This window comes from Callorhinus ursinus, unplaced genomic scaffold (assembly GCF_003265705.2).
Source record: "Callorhinus ursinus isolate GAN/ISIS: 27379988/994484 unplaced genomic scaffold, GSC_fseal_2.0 scaffold12, whole genome shotgun sequence".
Taxonomy (NCBI): domain Eukaryota; kingdom Metazoa; phylum Chordata; class Mammalia; order Carnivora; family Otariidae; genus Callorhinus; species Callorhinus ursinus.
Window position 1 is genome coordinate 58,274,568 of NW_027397074.1, and position 19,230 is coordinate 58,293,797.

The 19,230-nt window shown below is 39.4% G+C and overlaps 1 protein-coding gene across 2 annotated transcripts in view; it reads left to right on the forward strand.

The window, feature by feature from the left end:
- The window catches only part of CAV1 (caveolin 1), a 36,078-nt gene extending 17,318 nt beyond the window's left edge, over positions 1–18,760 (forward strand). For both annotated transcript variants that reach the window (XM_025873209.2, XM_025873210.2), the window contains exon 3: positions 16,545–18,760. In XM_025873209.2, coding sequence (XP_025728994.1) covers positions 16,545–16,886 — 342 coding nt within the window. In that variant the 3' untranslated portion in view covers positions 16,887–18,760. The remainder of the gene's footprint in view (positions 1–16,544) is intronic.
- The last annotated feature ends 470 nt before the right edge of the window (positions 18,761–19,230 follow it).

Sequence of the window (19,230 nt, forward strand, 5' to 3'; positions counted from 1 at the left end):
CTTGCCATTTGCAACGACGTGGATAGAACTGGAGGGTGTTATGCTGAGCAAAATAAGTCAATCAGAGAAAGACATGTATCATATGACCTCACTGATATGAGGAATTCTTAATCTCAGGAAACAAACTGAGGGTTGCTGGAGTTGGCAGGGAGAGATGGGGTGGCTGGGTGATAGACATTGGGGAGGGTATGTGCTATGGTGAGTGCTGTGAATTGTGTAAGACTGTTGAATCACAGACCTGTACCTCTGAAACAAATAATACATTATATGTTAAAAAAAATAAAAAAGAAGATAGCAGGAAGGGAAAAATGAAGGGGGGGAAATTGGAGTGGGAGACAAACCATGAGAGACTATGGACCTGAGAAACAAACTGAGGGTTCTAGAGGGGAGGGTGGTGAGAGGATGGGTTACCCTGGTGATGGGTATTAAAGAGGGCACGTACTGAATGGAGCACTGGGTGTTACATGCAAACAATGAATCATGGAACACTACATCAAAAACTAATGATGTAATGTATGGTGATTAACATAATAATAAAAAAATCCAGGTGAGAAAAGGGGTGGGCACCAGAAAGAAGTCTTTGAAGAAAAAACATTTAGGTTAACACATGACCAATAACTTAGAGTTAGCCAGGTGAAGAGTGATGGAAGGAATGTTCCAAGCAAAACCAATGGCCGGGTAGGAAGGCCCTAAAGCAGGGAAGGGCCTGGACCACTGCCTGAAAGAAATTACTCAAAATTCCAGTGTACACTCACATGATTACTGATTTGGAGGAAAGCAAGAAAATGAATTCCTCTTCCTCAACAGTTAAGGTAGTGCACCACAGAAGGACATCACCTCTCCTTGGTAATGATTCCTGAGTGAGCTTGAGCAGCCAGAGGCCATCTATTTCATTTGCACTACTCCCTTTCCAATGACCTATAACGAGCTCATCAACCCTATTCTGGCTCTGTTTCCTCGTTTGATTTATTCCATCCTCAAAAAGTAGGTGCTTCATAAATATTGAATGAATGAATGAACTCACAAGGCCACAGTACTATAAACCAAAAATTCCTGCAATAAATATATAAGCATTCTAGGCTATAAATATCTCTAAAGTTCAAGTCCTATCTCATCACATCAAATTCTGATTTTCTAGAGCAGTGGTTTTCAACCAAGGATAATTTTGCACCCCCTCCTAGGGGACATTTGGCAATGTTTGCAGTTATTTTCAGTTGTTACAGTTTAGGGGGTACTACTGGCTTCTAATAGGTAGAGGACAGGGATACTGATAATCACTCTACAGTGCACAGGACAGCATGTCCACATTCACCCCAGCAACAAAGGATTATCCATTCCGAAACGCCAACAGTGCTCAGAGAAACCCCATCGTAGAGGTTGGGGGCTGTGTCTTGGGAGTCATATATGGGCTATGATTATCCTTGCTTACATCTGACAAGAACTCTAGTTTAGATCCTCTTCCTCACTTGGCTAGCAATGTTGAAACCTGCAGAGATTTATTTCATCCATTTTCTATTTGTTTAATAAACAAGACTCCAAGCACTAGAGGGAAAAATATTCCAGCAGTGAGGTAAGATGAAAGCTATTAGTAACCCTAGTTTGATTTGACTGGATGGTAGGAAACAACCCCTGCCATCAGGAAGTGAATTGTAGAAACTGAAAAGTAGTTAAGACTGTTTAAAAAGCTCTGGTTCAAACAAATGTCTATGCGAACCAATAGGTAGTTTGAAAATGGTGAAGACGTTTCTGTTTCTTATGTCTTTGTTAGAATGGAAAGAGCTTTTATTTTCTTTAATGTGGTAATCATTCATATTTGTCCCATGACACACCCAGAAGTTTAAAAGAGTAACAAACTCCCAAGTGTAAACACAGAATTGAGTGAGCAAGTAAGGCGTGCTCACTAAAGTGAATGAATCCTTATAATTGCCTGTTTGGATAGAATAAGATTTCCATGCATTAACCAATGCAGGACTTTTCTATTAAGAAAGAGAACTTCCAACACTTCCAAGGGCTGAAGTTATTTCTCCTCAAGGATGGCACACACAAGTGCCCCCAAGGTATCACTCCTTCCTATTCAAGTTCAATGCTTCAGTCTCAAGGCTCCTATCACTAGCCCTTGCATGGCCTATTTTTACACTATTCACTGTTCCATGTCATTCATTTGGTGACACTCAACAAGTGCCACCAAATCGATACCAGAAGTCTGAAGATTTAAATAAGGAATCAAAAGATATGCAGCCTGCTTTGTACTGAGCCATCTACAACTAGGCACTTTTTGTGACCATAAAAATGTGAGGCTATGTGGACTGAAGAGATATTTCTGGGTTCCTGAAGAAGGCTCAGAACCAGCTGGTTGCAGGCACACTGAATGTGGTTTTAGGTTTCTACCTAGGATCCCAGAAAAAAAGGGTGGAGAGCCTACTCGAGGAAGTATGAAAATGCTCTGGAACCCGGAAATCATCTCATCATGGAGGATAGTTTTTAGTAGTTTTTCAAAGGGATGTATAATCATTTCCTGGGGCTACCTTAACAAGTATCACAAACTGGTGGCTCATAGTTCTGGAGGCCAGATGCCCAAAATCAAGATGTCACCAGGGCCATGCTCCCTCTGAAACCTGTATGGGAATCCTTCTTTGTCTCTTCTTAGTTTCTGGTGGTTTGCTGGCAATCTTTGGCATTCCTTGGATTGCAGCTGCATAACCCCAATCACATGGCCTTCTCCCTGTGTGTTTTCTCATTACCATCTTCTTTTATTTTAATAATTTTTTATTGTTATGTTAATCACCATACATTACATCATTAGTTTTTGATGTAGTGTTCCATGATTCATTGTTTGTGCATAACACCCAGTGCTCCACGCAGAATGTGCCCTCTTTAATACCCATCACCAGGGTAACCCATGCCCCCACCCCCCTCCCCTCTAGAACCCTCAGTTTGTTTTTCAGAGTCCATCGTCTCTAATGGTTCGTCTCCCCCTCCGACTTACTCCCCTTCATTCTTCCCCTCCTGCTATCTTTTCTTCTCTTATTACCATCTTCTTATAAGGATGCCAGCCATATTGGATGAAGGGCCCACCTTAGTACAGTATGACCTCATCCTAACTACATCTGCAAGACCTGTCTCCAAATATGGTCATATTCTGAAGTACTGGGGATTAGGATTTCAACATATCTTTTTGAGGGGGACACAATTCAATGCATAACAGGATGTAAACTAGGAATATATATCTTTGTTATCAAAACAGGGAAATTTAACTTAAATTTTCAAACTGTAATACAAACCCTAGGGTAATTCATACTCTCTCTTAAGAAGAGCAAAAGATGGAGAAACCTGTTGGCTACTTTCAAATGAATGAAAAAGAAAAAGAAGGCAAAAAGGAATTAATCTAAAGCAAAGAGAGTCCCATTACTTCATGTTGGTACTATTTTCTGACAAATCCAGGAGCTCAGGGGTGCCTGGGTGGCTCAGTTGTTAAGCGTCTGCCTTTGGCTCAGGTCATGATTCCAGGTCCTGGGATCGAGCCCTGCATTGGGCTCCCTGCTCGGTGGGAAGCCTGCTTCTGAACCCTCTCCCACTGCCACTGCTTGTATTCCCTCTCTCGCTGTGTCTCTCTCTGTCAAATAAATAAATAAAATCTTAAAAAAAAAATCCAGGAGCTCAGTCAGCTGGGGCATCGTCTTCCCCAGGGCATATTTGGTTGCCATGTGCCTCATGTTTATAATAAACTCCAGAAGGTTGATGCACTTGATAGAGATAACCTAATCCTTCTTGTTTGCATAATGGCAGAATGCAAAATAAGCATTCACCTGCCTGAAATGATTTCAAAATGCCAAGAGGTTCTCCTTTCCCAAATATCTCCTCCATTTCTCCCAACACTGTTACTGAAATCCCTGACACTTCCCCTCTTCTCCTGGTTGGAGTGCCTGGGCCAGAAGCTCCTGATGTAGCACCGGCCATTGCCCAGGCACTGTCCCAAACATTTTGCATAAGTTAAGTCATTTTGCATATTGAACAATCCTATGGAGTACTATTTTACCACCAGTTTACAGGTGAGAAACTAAGACAGAGAGGCTTAGTAGCTTATGTGAGATAACAGAGCAGAGTTGAGATTCAAACCCAGCCCTGGTGCTATCAACCCGGGAACAATACTGCCTCTCAAAAGTAACTAACCTACCGTCATGCCCACTCAGAAATGAGTGTCAGATTTTTCAGAGCCTCTAACCTAGCACAGAATGAATCCTAAGGCAGTTTGTTTCTCAAAGTGTTCTCCCCAGACCACTTGCCTCAAAATGGAGGGAGGGGGTACAGATACCTTAGAACCACTGATTCAGAATCCCAAGGCCCAGGAATCTACATTTTAACAAACATCCCCAGAAACTTCTTGAGTGTACTAATGTTGGATAATCACTGGCCCTATAGGAATGGAATAAATTATAATGGTGTGGTAAATCTGGAAAAGCCAGAGAAAGATGACAAGGCAATGGGGACCCTAGTAACATGGTCAGTCAAATGACCCAGGGATCCTGGCTATAGAGGAGCTTGGTTGCTGGGGAGTGAGGATAATGCTGAGCATGGAGGTTTGACAGCCTGAGGACAGCCACATCCTCTGCCTTGGATCACTTGCTCTGTCCTGGTGACCATCATTATTTGCTGAGTCAGGGAGGCATGTTCTATTAGTTTGGGGAATGACAGATGGGAAGCATGGGTGCAGGCAAGAAAGAGCAACCAGAGCATGTGGATTCAGAAATTCCTATGTGATTCCATTTGAATGAGCAGGGTTGCATAAACAGAACAAGAATTTTGGTGTGGGGTTAAAGAGAATGGTATGATAGAGGGAGAAGTGAATGAGGATCTGAGAGATGTAAGTCCTGTATTTGGTCCAGTCACTGATTACAACCTCCCTGAGGCTCAGTCTTCTAGTCTGTAAAATAGGGAAGATAACTCCTGCCTTGCAGCTCCTCACATACATACAGGATGTGATGTGAACCCAGTGAGGCACATAGTGCTCCATACCATCCGTAAGTTATTGCATCCCAAGGCCTCTGTAAAAGTCTGCTGCCTCTGAATAAACAGTTGACCCTTGAACTAATGGCACCAGCCCTCTGTGCAGTCAAAAATCCATGTATAACTTTTGACTCCCCCAAAACTTAACTACTAAGAGCCTACTCTTGACCAGAAGCTTTACTGATAACATGAATAGTCAATTAAAACATATTTTGATTGTTATATGTATTATGTACTATATTCTTAAAATAAAGTAAGCTAGAGAAAAGACAATGTTCTTAAGAAAATCATAAGGAAAACACATTTACAGTACTGTATTGTATTTATCAAAAAAAAAAAATTCTGTGTATAACTGGACCCACACAGTTCAAACCCATGCTCAAGGGTCAACTGTATCTACCACCCTAATGCTCTGCCTCTCTCTGTACCTCTTCTTATACTCCTGCCAGGAAAGCAAACACAGTCACCCATATTCACTGTAAAGTACAAATTACTTGTAGGCCTCCTTTCCTGCACTGGGAACACACACACACACACACACACACACACACACACACACACACACACAGGAAAACATGGGGAGAAAAAACAAGTTTACTCCCTCACCCTATCCATTCCCCACTGGGGTGTTCTGCTGATCCCCTGCTTCCTTTCCAAGACCCCACCTCACCATACTCCATTGCATGCCCCCTGCTTTTAGGCTATTAGGTTCACACAATTGTATTCAGATCACTGGGGGCAAAAACCAACCAAGCAAAAACATTCTTTAATCAATTATTTTCTAAATCATCTTTCCTTAAAGGTGAAGACTTCTGAGCTTGAATTGCCCCTTTCCATGGTGCCCAAGTCACCTAAATGATAACCAAACCTCCACTTAATTTTGATCAGAATGTTCATTGCATCATAGGGCTATGGTAAATAAGAACATCATTTTGAATAAAATGAGATACCAAAAAAATAGATAAATAAAAGTGCACTGTGATAGCAGGCAAAGAATTAATAGGAGATAATATGGTGGTTAGTGAAATGTTATATATATGCCTATATCCTTCTGATGGACATTTATAGCTCCTTTAAAAAAGTATACATATTGAAGAAATATTTATTTTCTAATTAATGTGTGCATAGTACTACTAGGTATCATGGAAGATACCAAGATGGGTGCAACAGACCCAGACCTCCCTTAAGTCCTGGTTTGGGCCAGTCATTTATTGGTAAAGTGACCTCTTCTTAGTGGGAAAATAAAGGATGGTTTTCCATTCTTATTATGAAGATAACCTAGAATTTCACAAGTTTGTGAAGAGAAGCAGATGAGTGAAGCAGGGCACTATAAATGTGAAGTATCATTATTCTGAGGCTTCTGTAATGTCTGGAAAACAACAAGAGGAAGGTCAGTCCAAAGGAAGAGACTCAAGGATCCCAGCTGGAGGCCCAGGTCAAGGACTGCAGATCTCCTCTGAATTCCTCTTCTTGTACCCCAACCCTCTCCTCTCACTCAGAGAGGTATAGATAAATACCCCCATTTTACCCTCTTCCAGCTTGAAACCCTGATTAGTAATGCAGACATCTCCCCTCCTCCCCAGGAGGCAACCCTGTGTTCTTGTGCAAGGTGAAGTTGCCTAGTACCTGCCACCCCAAGGCAGCCCAAATCACATCAGTGTTCCCACCCCAGGTTTACATTTTTCTTAGGGCCGCATAGGGATCCCCTGGGAATCCAAGTAATTGCAGGCATTAACACAATCCAGGCCTCCTGTTTTTAGTTGGTGCTGCAAGAACACTGCAGCCTTTTCCCTCAGTAGCCCAGTAAACACGTGGGTATTTGCCTTGCCCCTGAGAAAACACATGGGCATTAGGGCAAAGTTCCTGTATTCTGGTAACATTTAATTGTGCTAGTTCTCAACCCTCTCTACGCCCATACATTCGTGCATATTTATTTTGTTGACTTCAAAGGCTGTTCAGCATGTTGGAAATATGTGTGAGAACAGTGAAGGGAGCTTGCAATTAGTCTAAACCTTCTTTCTGGATGATTGGGTTTGGTACATACGTTCGAATTTTAGAAGTACATATTTGGTATTTTTAAATATACTTTTGTTTATACTGGGTTTAGAATCATGAAAATAAATCAGTATTTCTATTGCCAGTTAGTGTGTTTTTCATAATAAATAAGTCATTCATCCTTGTCCAGTAATACATATTTATAGGTTTAAATTAGGAAAAGCTTTTCAAAGGGAATTTCCATTCATTATCTACCAACTTCCAGATGCCATCCAGCATATGAGGAGCTTCCAGAGAGAAGCAGGAAGCAAACTAGGGCTTCAAGGCATGGAAGGAAAAGAAAGAGTAGCAAGGACAAAAAGGAGCTGTTACTAGATCCACAGGGACAGGCATAACTCTGGTTTAGTCTTTTGCATGAGAAAAGAAGAGAAATCTTGTTAAAAATACAGATTCCTCAGGTCCTGCCCCAGAGAATCTGATTTGAGAATGAAATGGGGCCTGAATATTTGCATTTTTTTAAAAGATTTTATTTATTTATTTGAGAGAGAATGAGAGATAGAGAGCACGAGAGGGAAGAGGGTCAGAGGGAGAAGCAGACTCCCCGCTGAGCAGGGAGCCCGACGTGGGACTCGATCCTGGGACTCCAGGATCATGGCCTGAGCCGAAGGCAGTAGCTTAACCAACTGAGCCACCCAGGCACCCTGAATATTTGCATTTTAACAAGCACCCTCCCCTAGTTGATTCCCTTGCCACATGGTCCCTGCTGAGGAATTGGGGACCCCTGTGCTAGTTCACTCACAAGTATTAAGTATAAGAGTCCAGATTTGGTGATGGGCCTTCTATATGGAGCTGGCTCTTAGTCTTTGGTACATATCTGGTCATAAATCCAAGCCACTTTAAATAAATGAATGATTGCACCATAAATAGCCTAAAACTTTTCTAACATTCTGTTTGACGTGAACTGAAGGAAGTTGAAAATGCTCTTTCCTTTTCATATATTTCTGAATTTTGCCCCAAGACCGAATTCCAGGATATTTATTTTGTTGTTGTTGTTGTTTATCTCAATTCAATTAACATCTAATATATTATTGGTTTCAGAGATAGAGGTCAGTGATTCGTCAGTCTTATATAATACCCAGTGCTCATTATATCACATGCTTTCCTTAATGTCCATCACCCAGTTACCCCATCCCTCCACCCCTCCCCTCCAGCAACCCTTACTTTGTTTCCTATGATTAAGAGTCTCTTATAGTTTGTCTCCCTCTCCAATTTCATCTTGTTTTATTTTTCCCTCCCTTCCCCTATGATCCTTTTGTTTCTTAAATTCCACATATAAGTGAGATCATATGATAATTGTCTTTCTCTGATAGATTTATTTCACTTAGCATAATACCCTCTAGTTCCATCCACGTCATTGCAAATGGCAAGATTTCATTCTTTTTGATGGCTGAGTAATATTCCATTGTGTATCTATACAACACCTTCTTTATTCATTCATCTGTCGATGGACATCTGGGCTCTTTCCACAGTTTGGCTATTGTGGACACTGCTGCTATAAACATTGAGCTGCACGTGCCCCTTCGGATCACTACATTTGTATCTTTGGGGTAAATACCCAGTCAGGCAATTGCTGGGTCATAGGGTAGTTCTATTTTCAACTTTTTGAGGAACCTCCATACTGTTTTCCAGAGTGGCTACACCAGTCTGCATTCCTACCAACAGTGTAAGAGGGTTCCCCTTTCTCCACATCCTTACCAACATCTGTCGTTTCTTGACTTGTTAATTTTAGACATTCTGACTGGTGTGAGGTGATATCTCATTATGGTTTTGATTTGTATTTCCCTGATGCTGAGTGATGCTGAGCATTTTTTTCATGCATCTGTTGGCCATTTATATGTCTTCTCTGCAGGAATGTCTGTTCATGTCTTCTGCCCATTTCTTGATTGGATTATTTGTTCTTTGGGTGTTGAGTTTGATAAGTTCTTTATAGATTTGGGATACTAGCCCTTTATCTGATAAGACATTTGGAAATATATTCTTCCATGCTTTTGGTTGTCTTTTGGTTTTGTCAACTGTTTCCTTTGCTGTGCAAAAGCTTTTTATCTTGATGAAGTCCCAAGAGTTCATTTTTGCCTTTGTTTCCCTTGCCTTTGGGACGTGTCCAGCAAGAAGTTGCTGTGGCCGAAGTCACAGAGGTTGCTGCCTGTGTTCTCCTCTAGGATTTTGATGGATTCCTATATCACATTTAGGTCTTTCGTCCATTTTGAGTCGATTTTTGTGTATGGTGTAAGGAAATGGTACAGTTTCATTCTTCTGTGTGTGGCTGTCCAATTTACCCAACACCATTGGTTGAAGAAACTGTCTTTTTTCCATTGGATATTCTTTCCTGCTTTGTCAAAGATTATTTAACCGTAGAGTTGAGGGTTCATTTCTGGGTTCTCTATTCTGTTCCATTGATCTATGTGTCTGTTTTTGTGCCATACTCTCTTGATGATTATAGCTTTGTAATAGAGCTTGACCAGGATATTTATTCACTGTATATAATTTTCTATAAGCATGAGAACTGAATTATCTAATAGAGAAGAGAAAGAAAGTAGAACATAAGAAATGAAAAAAAAATAAGAAACGACAATCAAAATAAAGGTGGTTTGCTTTGGAATTGTTTTAATTATCCCTGGTGGCATAACAAATTACCCCAAAATTCAGTGTCCTATAACAACAAACATTTATTATCTTCAGAGTGTCAGGATTCCAAGCGTGGCTTAGCTTAGTAGTTCTGGCTCAGGGCCTCTCAAGACTGCAACCAAGGTATCAGGGCTGGAGTCACTTCAAGGCTCAACAGGGAAAGGACCTACTTCCAAGCTCACTCACATGGTTGATAGATTCAGTTCCTCCCAGGCTGTTGGACTATGGGCCTCAGTTTCTCAATGATTGTTGGCCAGTGTCCTCCCTCAGTTCCTTACACACAGACCTCTCCATATGCTCACAACATAGCACTGGCTTCTAGCAGGGCAGACAAGCGAGAGAGTAAGAAAGGAAGCAAGACAGATGCCACTCTTTTGTAACCTAATCTTGGAAGTGACACCCCATCACTCTTGCCATGTTTTATTATCTAGAACCACATCTCTAACTCCAGCCCACACTCAAGGGGAGGGTATTACATGGGGCATGAATACCAGGAAGTAGGGGAGAAGGAATCATTGGGAGGCATCTTAGATGCTATTTATCACAAAATATGTTAATTTGTCTCTTTCATAGTTAATTTATCATCTTATTTATGCTTTACTAGAACTAAATGTTAATGTAAAGCCAACATTTTGTGATACAGTTTAGGAGCGTATTCTGGGAATAGAGTCTAGTAGTGCTAAAAAGATACACTGAGGTTAGAAATTGAACTCAGATCTCTAAATGTGGAAATACACAACTACTATGTCAACCAACAGAAAAGACTATTAGTTACTGTATCACTTAGGAATGTTTTTTTTTTTTTAAAGATTTTATTTATTTATTTGAGAGAGAGAATGAGAGAGAGACAGAGAGCACTGAGAGGGGGGAGGGTCAGAGGGAGAAGCAGACTCCCTGCTGAGCAGGGAGCCCGATGTGGGGCTCTATCCTGGGACTCCAGGATCATGACCTGAGCCGAAGGCAGTCACTTAACCAACTGAGCCTCTGCTATAGGTAACTGAAAATCTGAATAGCTGTGGCTTAAAAATAAGTATGTGTATATATATATATATATATATGTGTATATATATATATATATATACACACACACACTACCTTAGAAGTCTAGAGCTGGTCAGCTACTGGCATTGTTTTTATAGGTTGACAATGGCAAAAGCAGCATATTTTATACTCTTGGACTTTAAAACATACATGTCACCTCATTGTCACAAGATGACTTCCCTACATCAAGGCAACACATCATACATATTCTAAGGAGGATAAAAGGGCAAAGGGCCATATCAAGCCCCTCCGTCTCTTTTCATAAGGAAGAAAAAGCTTTCCTGGAAGTCCCACCCAGCAGAACAGAGCCACATGTCTCCCTTAAACCAATCTCTCACCAAGGAGACTAACACTACCCTGGCAAGTCTAAACCAACCTAACTTATCTGTGAGATCAAAGGATTATTGCTATTACCTGAATAAATCAGGATTCTGTGGATGTTGGGCAGACAACACCCAAGTCTTCAGAAAACATCTGGTTTATTGTTAATTATGTGTTCTGTATATCCAGTACATTCACAATTTCTACTAACAGTCTAAAAAGATATTTCCTCATAGAAACAGAATATGCAAGCTTCATTGCTTATGAGACCCTAAAGGTACTTAAAGTTTCCCTCTTGAAAATTCCTTATTCAGAAATAAAATGTCCAGATTTTAGGACAAATAAACGACCCTGTATTTTATTAATCCTGTGTACATATAAAAAATGTTTTAAATATGGCTGTGACATACTTTTAACAAGATGAAACCTTCTTAGATTTATTACATTAGTAAAGTATTATCAAAACACAAGACAGATTGCTTTTCTTGACATCTGCTTCTAGATTTTTGTTGACTTATGTTTCCGAAATTATAGCATAAGTCAATGCTGCACAAAGGAATTTAATGTCATTTATAAAATTCTAGTAATATAAACTGTTGATTCCTTATAAAGCATCTATTAAGACATAGAAATATCACTGAAACACATTTATGCTTTTGATCTTGAGGTCTGCATAATGATTCTTGCCAGAAGGGCAACTTGTTCCATAGATTACAGAACAGAAAATCAGTTCTTGGCAATGCAGGACAACCTCATCTGAGGCATCCCATTTTAAGAATATAAATGGCACCTGCATCTCTCGGTTTTTGTTTTTGTTTTAGAGCAAATCTCTAATTCCTCTTCTGCTCCAAATATAAGTGAGCAGATGAAGTTCCAGTCTAGGCAAGACCTATCCTCATTAAGGAATAAGAGGAATAAGTCCCTGAAAAAATGGAACTCCAGAGTGATAGTTCTAATGAGGGATAAACCAACCAATGATGGATGTGAATAATGAACACATTGGGGATTGTCAGAGAGAGGCACCATCACTCATTCAATAATAGACCCATGGGACTTCTTGAGAGGAAGATGATGTTCAAGTTCCAACACAAGTCTCGCTGTCTTTTGCACTGGCTACAGAATGTAGCAGCTACACTGACAGGGGATGTGTAGCAGACAGTAGCAGAAGAGCCCAGGAGAGTTCCTAAGCCTGAATTCCAATCCTGTGTCTGCCACAGGTGGGAAGGTATCCTTGATCTAGTCATCTGACATCATCTGACAGCTTTGGCCATCAATTTCTCAAATGGGACTCCATTTCTTTAAGGATTCCTTTAGCTTTAAACATCTATGGAAATGCTGAGGAAACTGTGCTTTGGGTGATGGGGAATTTTGAAATAACTCTATATGGAATGACTGATTATCTAGCAGAACTTTCCTGGGTTCAGTGCATTATTGATACATATCAAAATGTGCAATGAAGATATTTTTTAGAATATTCCCTCCTGTTTTCTTCACCCTAGGTAGATATACAGAAATGTTCATATTCATGCTGTAAAAAGGACATTTCTTCTAACTTCACATAGAAATAGCTTTCAAGTCAATGCCTTAGAAGGTAATGAGAGACTTACAGGAGACCTGGAGATATGAACGGGGTAGATGGACAAGGGATATGGTGAGAAAGATGTAAGTTCCTAGGGATATAGTATTGAGCACAGGGCTAAACCTAGGCCTGGGGATCAGGAAGTTAAAGTTCTAATTTCAGCTTTTCCACTGATTCACTTGGGACCTTGAGAATGGCCCATTTTAATCCTTCTGTGCCTCAGTTTCCTTATCTGCCAATTAGAGTGAGAGTTCTTAGCTGGATGCCCAGGATTGTGAGAACATACTGTGTGGGGCCAAGAAAATACAATCAGTACCAGAAATGCAAAACATCCTAGTTACTAAATGTCCTAACTTAAAATGGAAACACAATCAACAGTAATTCCTTTAATAATCAAAATGCGAATGTTTTAGGAAGCATATCTATGTGGGTCAAAATTAAGCAAGTAAGACTATTATAGGAGCTTGTAACCCCAGGTATATAAAAGCAAAGAGCTCACACTTGAAGTTGAACAAGTTTCAGCTTTGCCACTTAACATTTGTGTGACCTTGAGCAATTTTTTAACCTCCTACACCACCCTCATCTATAAAATGGAAATAATGGCCTTGCATCTCAGAGAACTGTGGTGAAGATCGTTACAGATCGAAATTAGCTCTTTTGAGCCACTGGTGCTTTGTGGTTCATAGTTTTTATTATAATTGTCAATTAAAAAGCTTAATCACCCACAGCAAGGAATTTTTTAATGCTACTATTTATTGAGCATTTACTATATTATAATGCTCTACACCCATGGTAAGCACCTTACATAAATTATCTCATGTACTCCTCACAAAAACCTATTACTATTACTGTTGCAGAAATGGAAGTAGAAAGAAAGTAAGCTTTATTTCTGGTTCCAATGTGTTTCCTTAACCTGCCTCACTTTCTTTTTCTCAGCTGTATCTAATTGGCTATAATTTTGGTAATCTTCAGCTATCTTAAATTTTCAGGACTAAAACAGCAACTAACTAACTGAATATATTTATATACCATGTTATTTTTGTCATGTTGCTGTCCACCCCTGGAGACCTCCTCTAAATTCACTTTAAGATAAATCATGCTCACTGGCAGTTAAGAATTTCTAATATGTTTGTCGAAAAATGCATTTATAGTTATGCTTAGAAAAACAAAGTTGTTATCAAGAAATCTTACCCACATTCATATGTCCATAGATCTCCACTAAGGACCAATTATATATATGATGCACATAACCTCATCACAACATTGTCCTCAGAGACCATGTTTTGAGAATTCTTACAGTTACCAGAAAAGTAAAATTCAGCACTCTTTTTTGTTAATGTGCTTTTTAACTATGAAATAGTAAAACTGCCTTGGAGACAATTTGAAAAACATTTTTCTAAAGCAATGTGGTATTGAAGAAAGAGTCAGTATCTTTCAGACCAGATTCAAAACTCAAATCCACCTCTTATCTATCTGGAAAATTTATTAACATTTCTGAAACTTGCATTTTTCCTATAAAGTGGGAATAATATATTAAGAGTTGATGTGAGTTAAATGAGAAGTGTCTGATCATAGTAGCAAGTCAACAAATGTTAGTTAACTATCCCTTTCCTAGGAAAAGAATTCAAGGCAGGCATGCTTCAAGTTCTGCTCTGTAAAGAGGTGGGAGTACCCTACTCCGATAAAGTGCTCCCTGCCCTCCTTTGATAGTAGACTATCTTTACTTTTTAATAAAAGTGAGGTACCCTCTCCCATTGTACACTCAAAATGTATGTTCCCATTTCAGGGCATTCATGGACCATGATTGCTCATCTTTTGTCTGTTCTGGTGTATTACTTTTGACTTCACCAAATCTTTTTACAAAATAAGGTCATATTTAAAAAAAAATAAAACTATTGGGTATCTTGCAATTGGATGAAGAAAAACCACAGGTTTTTATTCTTAATAGCTTTGGGAAAATACAGTGTCAGAACAAAACCCCCATAGTGGACAATTAAGTAAAGTGCACAGAAATGTCATTAAAGGATTGATCTGACTTGCCACATATTTCATGCAACCTTTTAAAACACACAAGTAAATGTTTACCTCTGAGTCTAGATATAAAGAGGCAAAGAAAAAATTGGAATGACAATAAATCTGTTTGACTTCATTTACATAATTGCAGACATACCATTTTTACATATTACATTATTAAGGCATTGGACAATAGATCATAAAACAGAATGTTCTAGAAAATAAACTTTAATTATTGGTAAGCATCATGTACTTTTTCCAAAAGAAGTTTTATTGTGTTGAATCAAAGGTGGCATCTTGGCACTGAGAAGCTCCATGGAGTCACCCAAGACCTCATTCCCTAATCCTGAGCTTGCCTGGATTCCTGATGATGCTGGCAGTCATCAACTTGTTTGGATTTCAAACTACATTAGATCCCTTCATATAGCTGCCTTTGCCAAGCAATTGAGCTGGCTCTGTCCTACTGTTCTATTGGTAATTTTTTTATTCCTATGCTTCAATTGAGTTTATATAAATCCTTCCAGTGAGATAAAAGCTCCTGGGAATTCACTGTTTAGGCAAGAGGTACTGTGGGAGAGAATGCTATTAGGAAAGGTGTCAAGTTTGCATTCTGGTCCCACCATTGCTATTTGCTTCACGTTAGCAAGTCACCTTCACCTCCCTAAACTTCTATATCTTCTTTTGTAAAGGATAATAACCCACCTTCTCAGATTGGTATGAAACCCCAGATCACATAGAGATGATGCATGTAGAAGCACTTGGTTACTGTTAAGTGCTATGTACTGCAAACTCATTTGATTACTTCCTTGTGGCCAGCAAAAACGACTACTATAGGATTCACTGGTGTGGACCACTGATATTTGCATCTGTCTTATTCAAAACTTTACTCTGTTTAATTCAAAAGTGATTCCTTTCTAACTTTCTTCTTGCTGTTAATGTCACCTCAGTTTTCCTTAGCTGGCAAATCAGAATCTCAAAGCTCAAAGCTCATCTTAGGCTTTTCTCTCTCCCTAACCTTGAAGTAACCAAATCCTGTGGGGTCTTCCTTTAACATCCCTGAAATTCATTCTTTTATTTTCTTTTTCCTGGCCACAATTCTAATTTGGGCCTTACCATCTCAAACCTGGGATACAACAACAGTCTCTTTGCCTTGAGTCTCTTTTCTCCAGCCTGTACACTGTTGTCAAATTCATCTTGATAAATAACCACATTGCATTCCCCCACTCCACTATCTTCAATAGACCCTCCACTGTATGTAAAATAAAATTGAGACTGACCTCAACTTTTCTTTCTAACTGTGCCCACACAGTTAGACACTCACTGTATCACCCTTTCTTGTTCCTGGGATCTTGCTCACACCATTTCCAAGGTCCCTCCTTCCTTCTTCTCCAAATCATACTCCATTTTCCAAGCCCTGCCGAAGTCTCACCACCCCATGAAGACTTCTTGAGTCCTCACAGCTCACAGTGATCTAATTTGCTGAAGAAATTCTACCCATGGAGTGTTCAAAGAGTCAACAATCAACTATGCACTAACTACCCCTCAAAACTGTATGTGTAGTTGTGTTGGAGTACAATTAGCTTAGGTCATGTCATTTACATTTCACTGAGCACCTTGTATACTTATCCATGTTGCCAGGTTTTACTTAAAGGCAGGAAGTTTAAAGAAACATCTGGAGAACATGTTAGAAATTCTCCTGAATTCCACCCCCAGAGATGCAATAAGGTCCAGGTGGGGTCCAAATACCTGTTTCCAACAAGTTCAGAGTAATGCTGATGCTGCTGGGTACCTTCAAGCATCTCACATAGAACCTGTACATTAAAGATAATATGTATTTATGGATAGTCAGTAGTGTTTTTTCCTCTTTTTTCTATTGTAAGCTCATATTCTCACTTCTTCCTTTTAGATTGATTTTGAAGATGTGATTGCAGAACCAGAAGGAACACACAGTTTTGATGGCATCTGGAAGGCCAGCTTCACCACCTTCACTGTGACAAAATACTGGTTTTATCGCTTGCTGTCTGCCCTCTTTGGCATCCCAATGGCCCTCATCTGGGGCATTTACTTTGCCATTCTTTCTTTCCTGCACATCTGGGCAGTTGTACCGTGCATTAAGAGTTTCCTGATTGAGATTCAGTGCATCAGCCGTGTGTATTCCATCTACGTCCACACCTTCTGTGACCCGTTCTTTGAGGCTGTTGGCAAAATATTCAGCAATATTCGCATCAACATGCAGAAAGAAATATAAATGACATTTTAAGGATAGAAGTATACCTGATTCTTTTTTTTTTCCTTTTAATTTTCTTGGTGCCAATTTCAAGTTTCAAGTTGCTGGCACAGCAACAGTATATGAATGAATTTTCTTGGTTCAGAACAAAGAAATCACTCAGTTTTCGTAACCATTATTTGTCTCTTCTGAACTATTTCATCTATTTTTTTTTTGGTGGTCTCGATTTTTTAAACCCGTTTAAAAATATTTCCTTACATTCTTATTTACATGTGGACCATTGTTTTATTGGCTGAGATATGGACCTATTGTTGAGAGGTAATTTGAGAGAAATGTGAAGAACTGAGGAGGAAAAAAAAAGAACAAACAACATCAAGTGCCTATTCTAAACTGTTGATCATTTTATGGTAAGGGAAGAATTCCTGGCTATGGCCATGAAGTGTACAGGTATGTGTGCAGGTTTTAAGCAAACTCTTCCCCCACCATCTGAAGTGTTAGTAGATTGTTGCTTATTCACTTTAATGATCCAGTTGGATCTAGTGATCTTTATCAAGTTAGAAAACATAATCTGCATTCACATGTTCCAACTAATGCCTTACACTTCTTGTAATTTTAACCTGTGATTCTTTCTGTGCCTGAATATTTGTTATACAGATAATGAGACCTAAGTGCCTTCCTGTTCTTCGCATTTTCCTTTTCAAATAGGGTCCAACTCATTAACTTTCATTAGGTCAGCAGTCTTCCTGAAGACCAAAATTAGAAAATCCATTCTCCACGATTGTTTCCGACTCTCAGAAAGTTGGATAAAGTTCATGTCTGCATTTGATCACGCAGCATCTTTATCCATATCAAGTATGGTCTACATCAACCCCATGAAACGAATTAAGGTGGATGAATGGGACTGAGCCCTCTCTGGGCTGGCAGGAGTGGAAGCCAACTTTCCCTGCCTCTCATCAACTGAATGAGGTCAGCATGTCTATTCAGCTTCGTTTATTTTCAAGAATAATCACGCTTTCCTGACTCCAAACTAATCCATCACTGGGGTGGTTTAGTGGCTGAACATTGTGTTCCCTTTTCAGCTGATCAGTGGGCCTCTGGGGAAGGGCTCGTAAAATGGAAGCCATTGTGTGAGACTGTCAGAGTTGTTGCAAATGTGACCCCCTTCAAAGTAAAGCACTTGTAACCGTCTGTTACGCTGTGACACACAGCCCCTCCCGCCGCCAGGAGCTTTGGACCTAATCCAAGCATCACTTTGCTCAGAAAGAAGATGGGGAAGGAGGCAGTAATGAAAGATTGAGGTAATTTTGCTGGAATAAATTCAAATTCTTCTGAACTCAAACTGAGGAATTTCACCTGTAAACCTGAGTCATACAGAAAGCTGACTGGTACATTTAAAAGCTTTTTATTCCTCCTGCTCATATTAAGAGTCTGACCTTGGGGACATTATTTTTAACCTTCAGTTATATGCTTTTATTTTTATTTTCATATACCTATTGGAACTCTGCTTGATTTTATTTTTCATCTCTTCTAGTTTTCCTGACACTTTATCAACCTGTTACCTACGTTTAAGTTTTGCATTTAAAACAGACACTGGCATGGACATAGTTTTACTTTTAAACTGTGTACATAACTGAAAATGTAGTATATTGCATACTTTTTAAGTGTAAAGATATTTTTATCTTTATATGAGGAAAATCACTTGGGAAATTGCTTTGTGATTCAATCTGTAAACTGTGTATCCCAAGACATGTCTGTTCTAGTCCGTTATGCAAATCAATTGCTGGTCCAAAAGACTGCTGAAATTTTATATGCTTACTGATATATTTTACACTTTTTTATCTTGCATGTCCTGTAAAGGTTAAAAGCCTACACAATAAAAATGTTTAACAGTTCAACAGTCAGCTTCACTATTTTTCCCCAAAACAGGTATGTATGTCAGTGTCTGTGTGGTGAGCATGTACATAGTGTGTGTATATTATTTGTAGTATGTTTGTGGGAGGTAATGGTCTTCCACTTGTCAATTACTGCAAAGTGGGATTAGGTGAGATCTTTGTTCTAAGGCCATCACCATGCATGACTTACCTCAGATAAAAATTATAATTAATAACAATTTATTTAGCAGTTTACCCAATGCTTTAAGTTTTTATTTAAATGCCAGTTAGTTAATATACAGTGTAGTATTAGTTTCAGGTGTATGATACAGTGATTCAACACTTCCATACAACACCCAGTGCTCATCACAAATGCACTCCTTAATCTCCATCACCTATGTAACCCATCTCCCCAACCACCCTATGTGTCATCTAATTTGAGCCCCCAACAACTTTGTGTGATGGATATTAATATTCTCATTTGGTAAAGGACA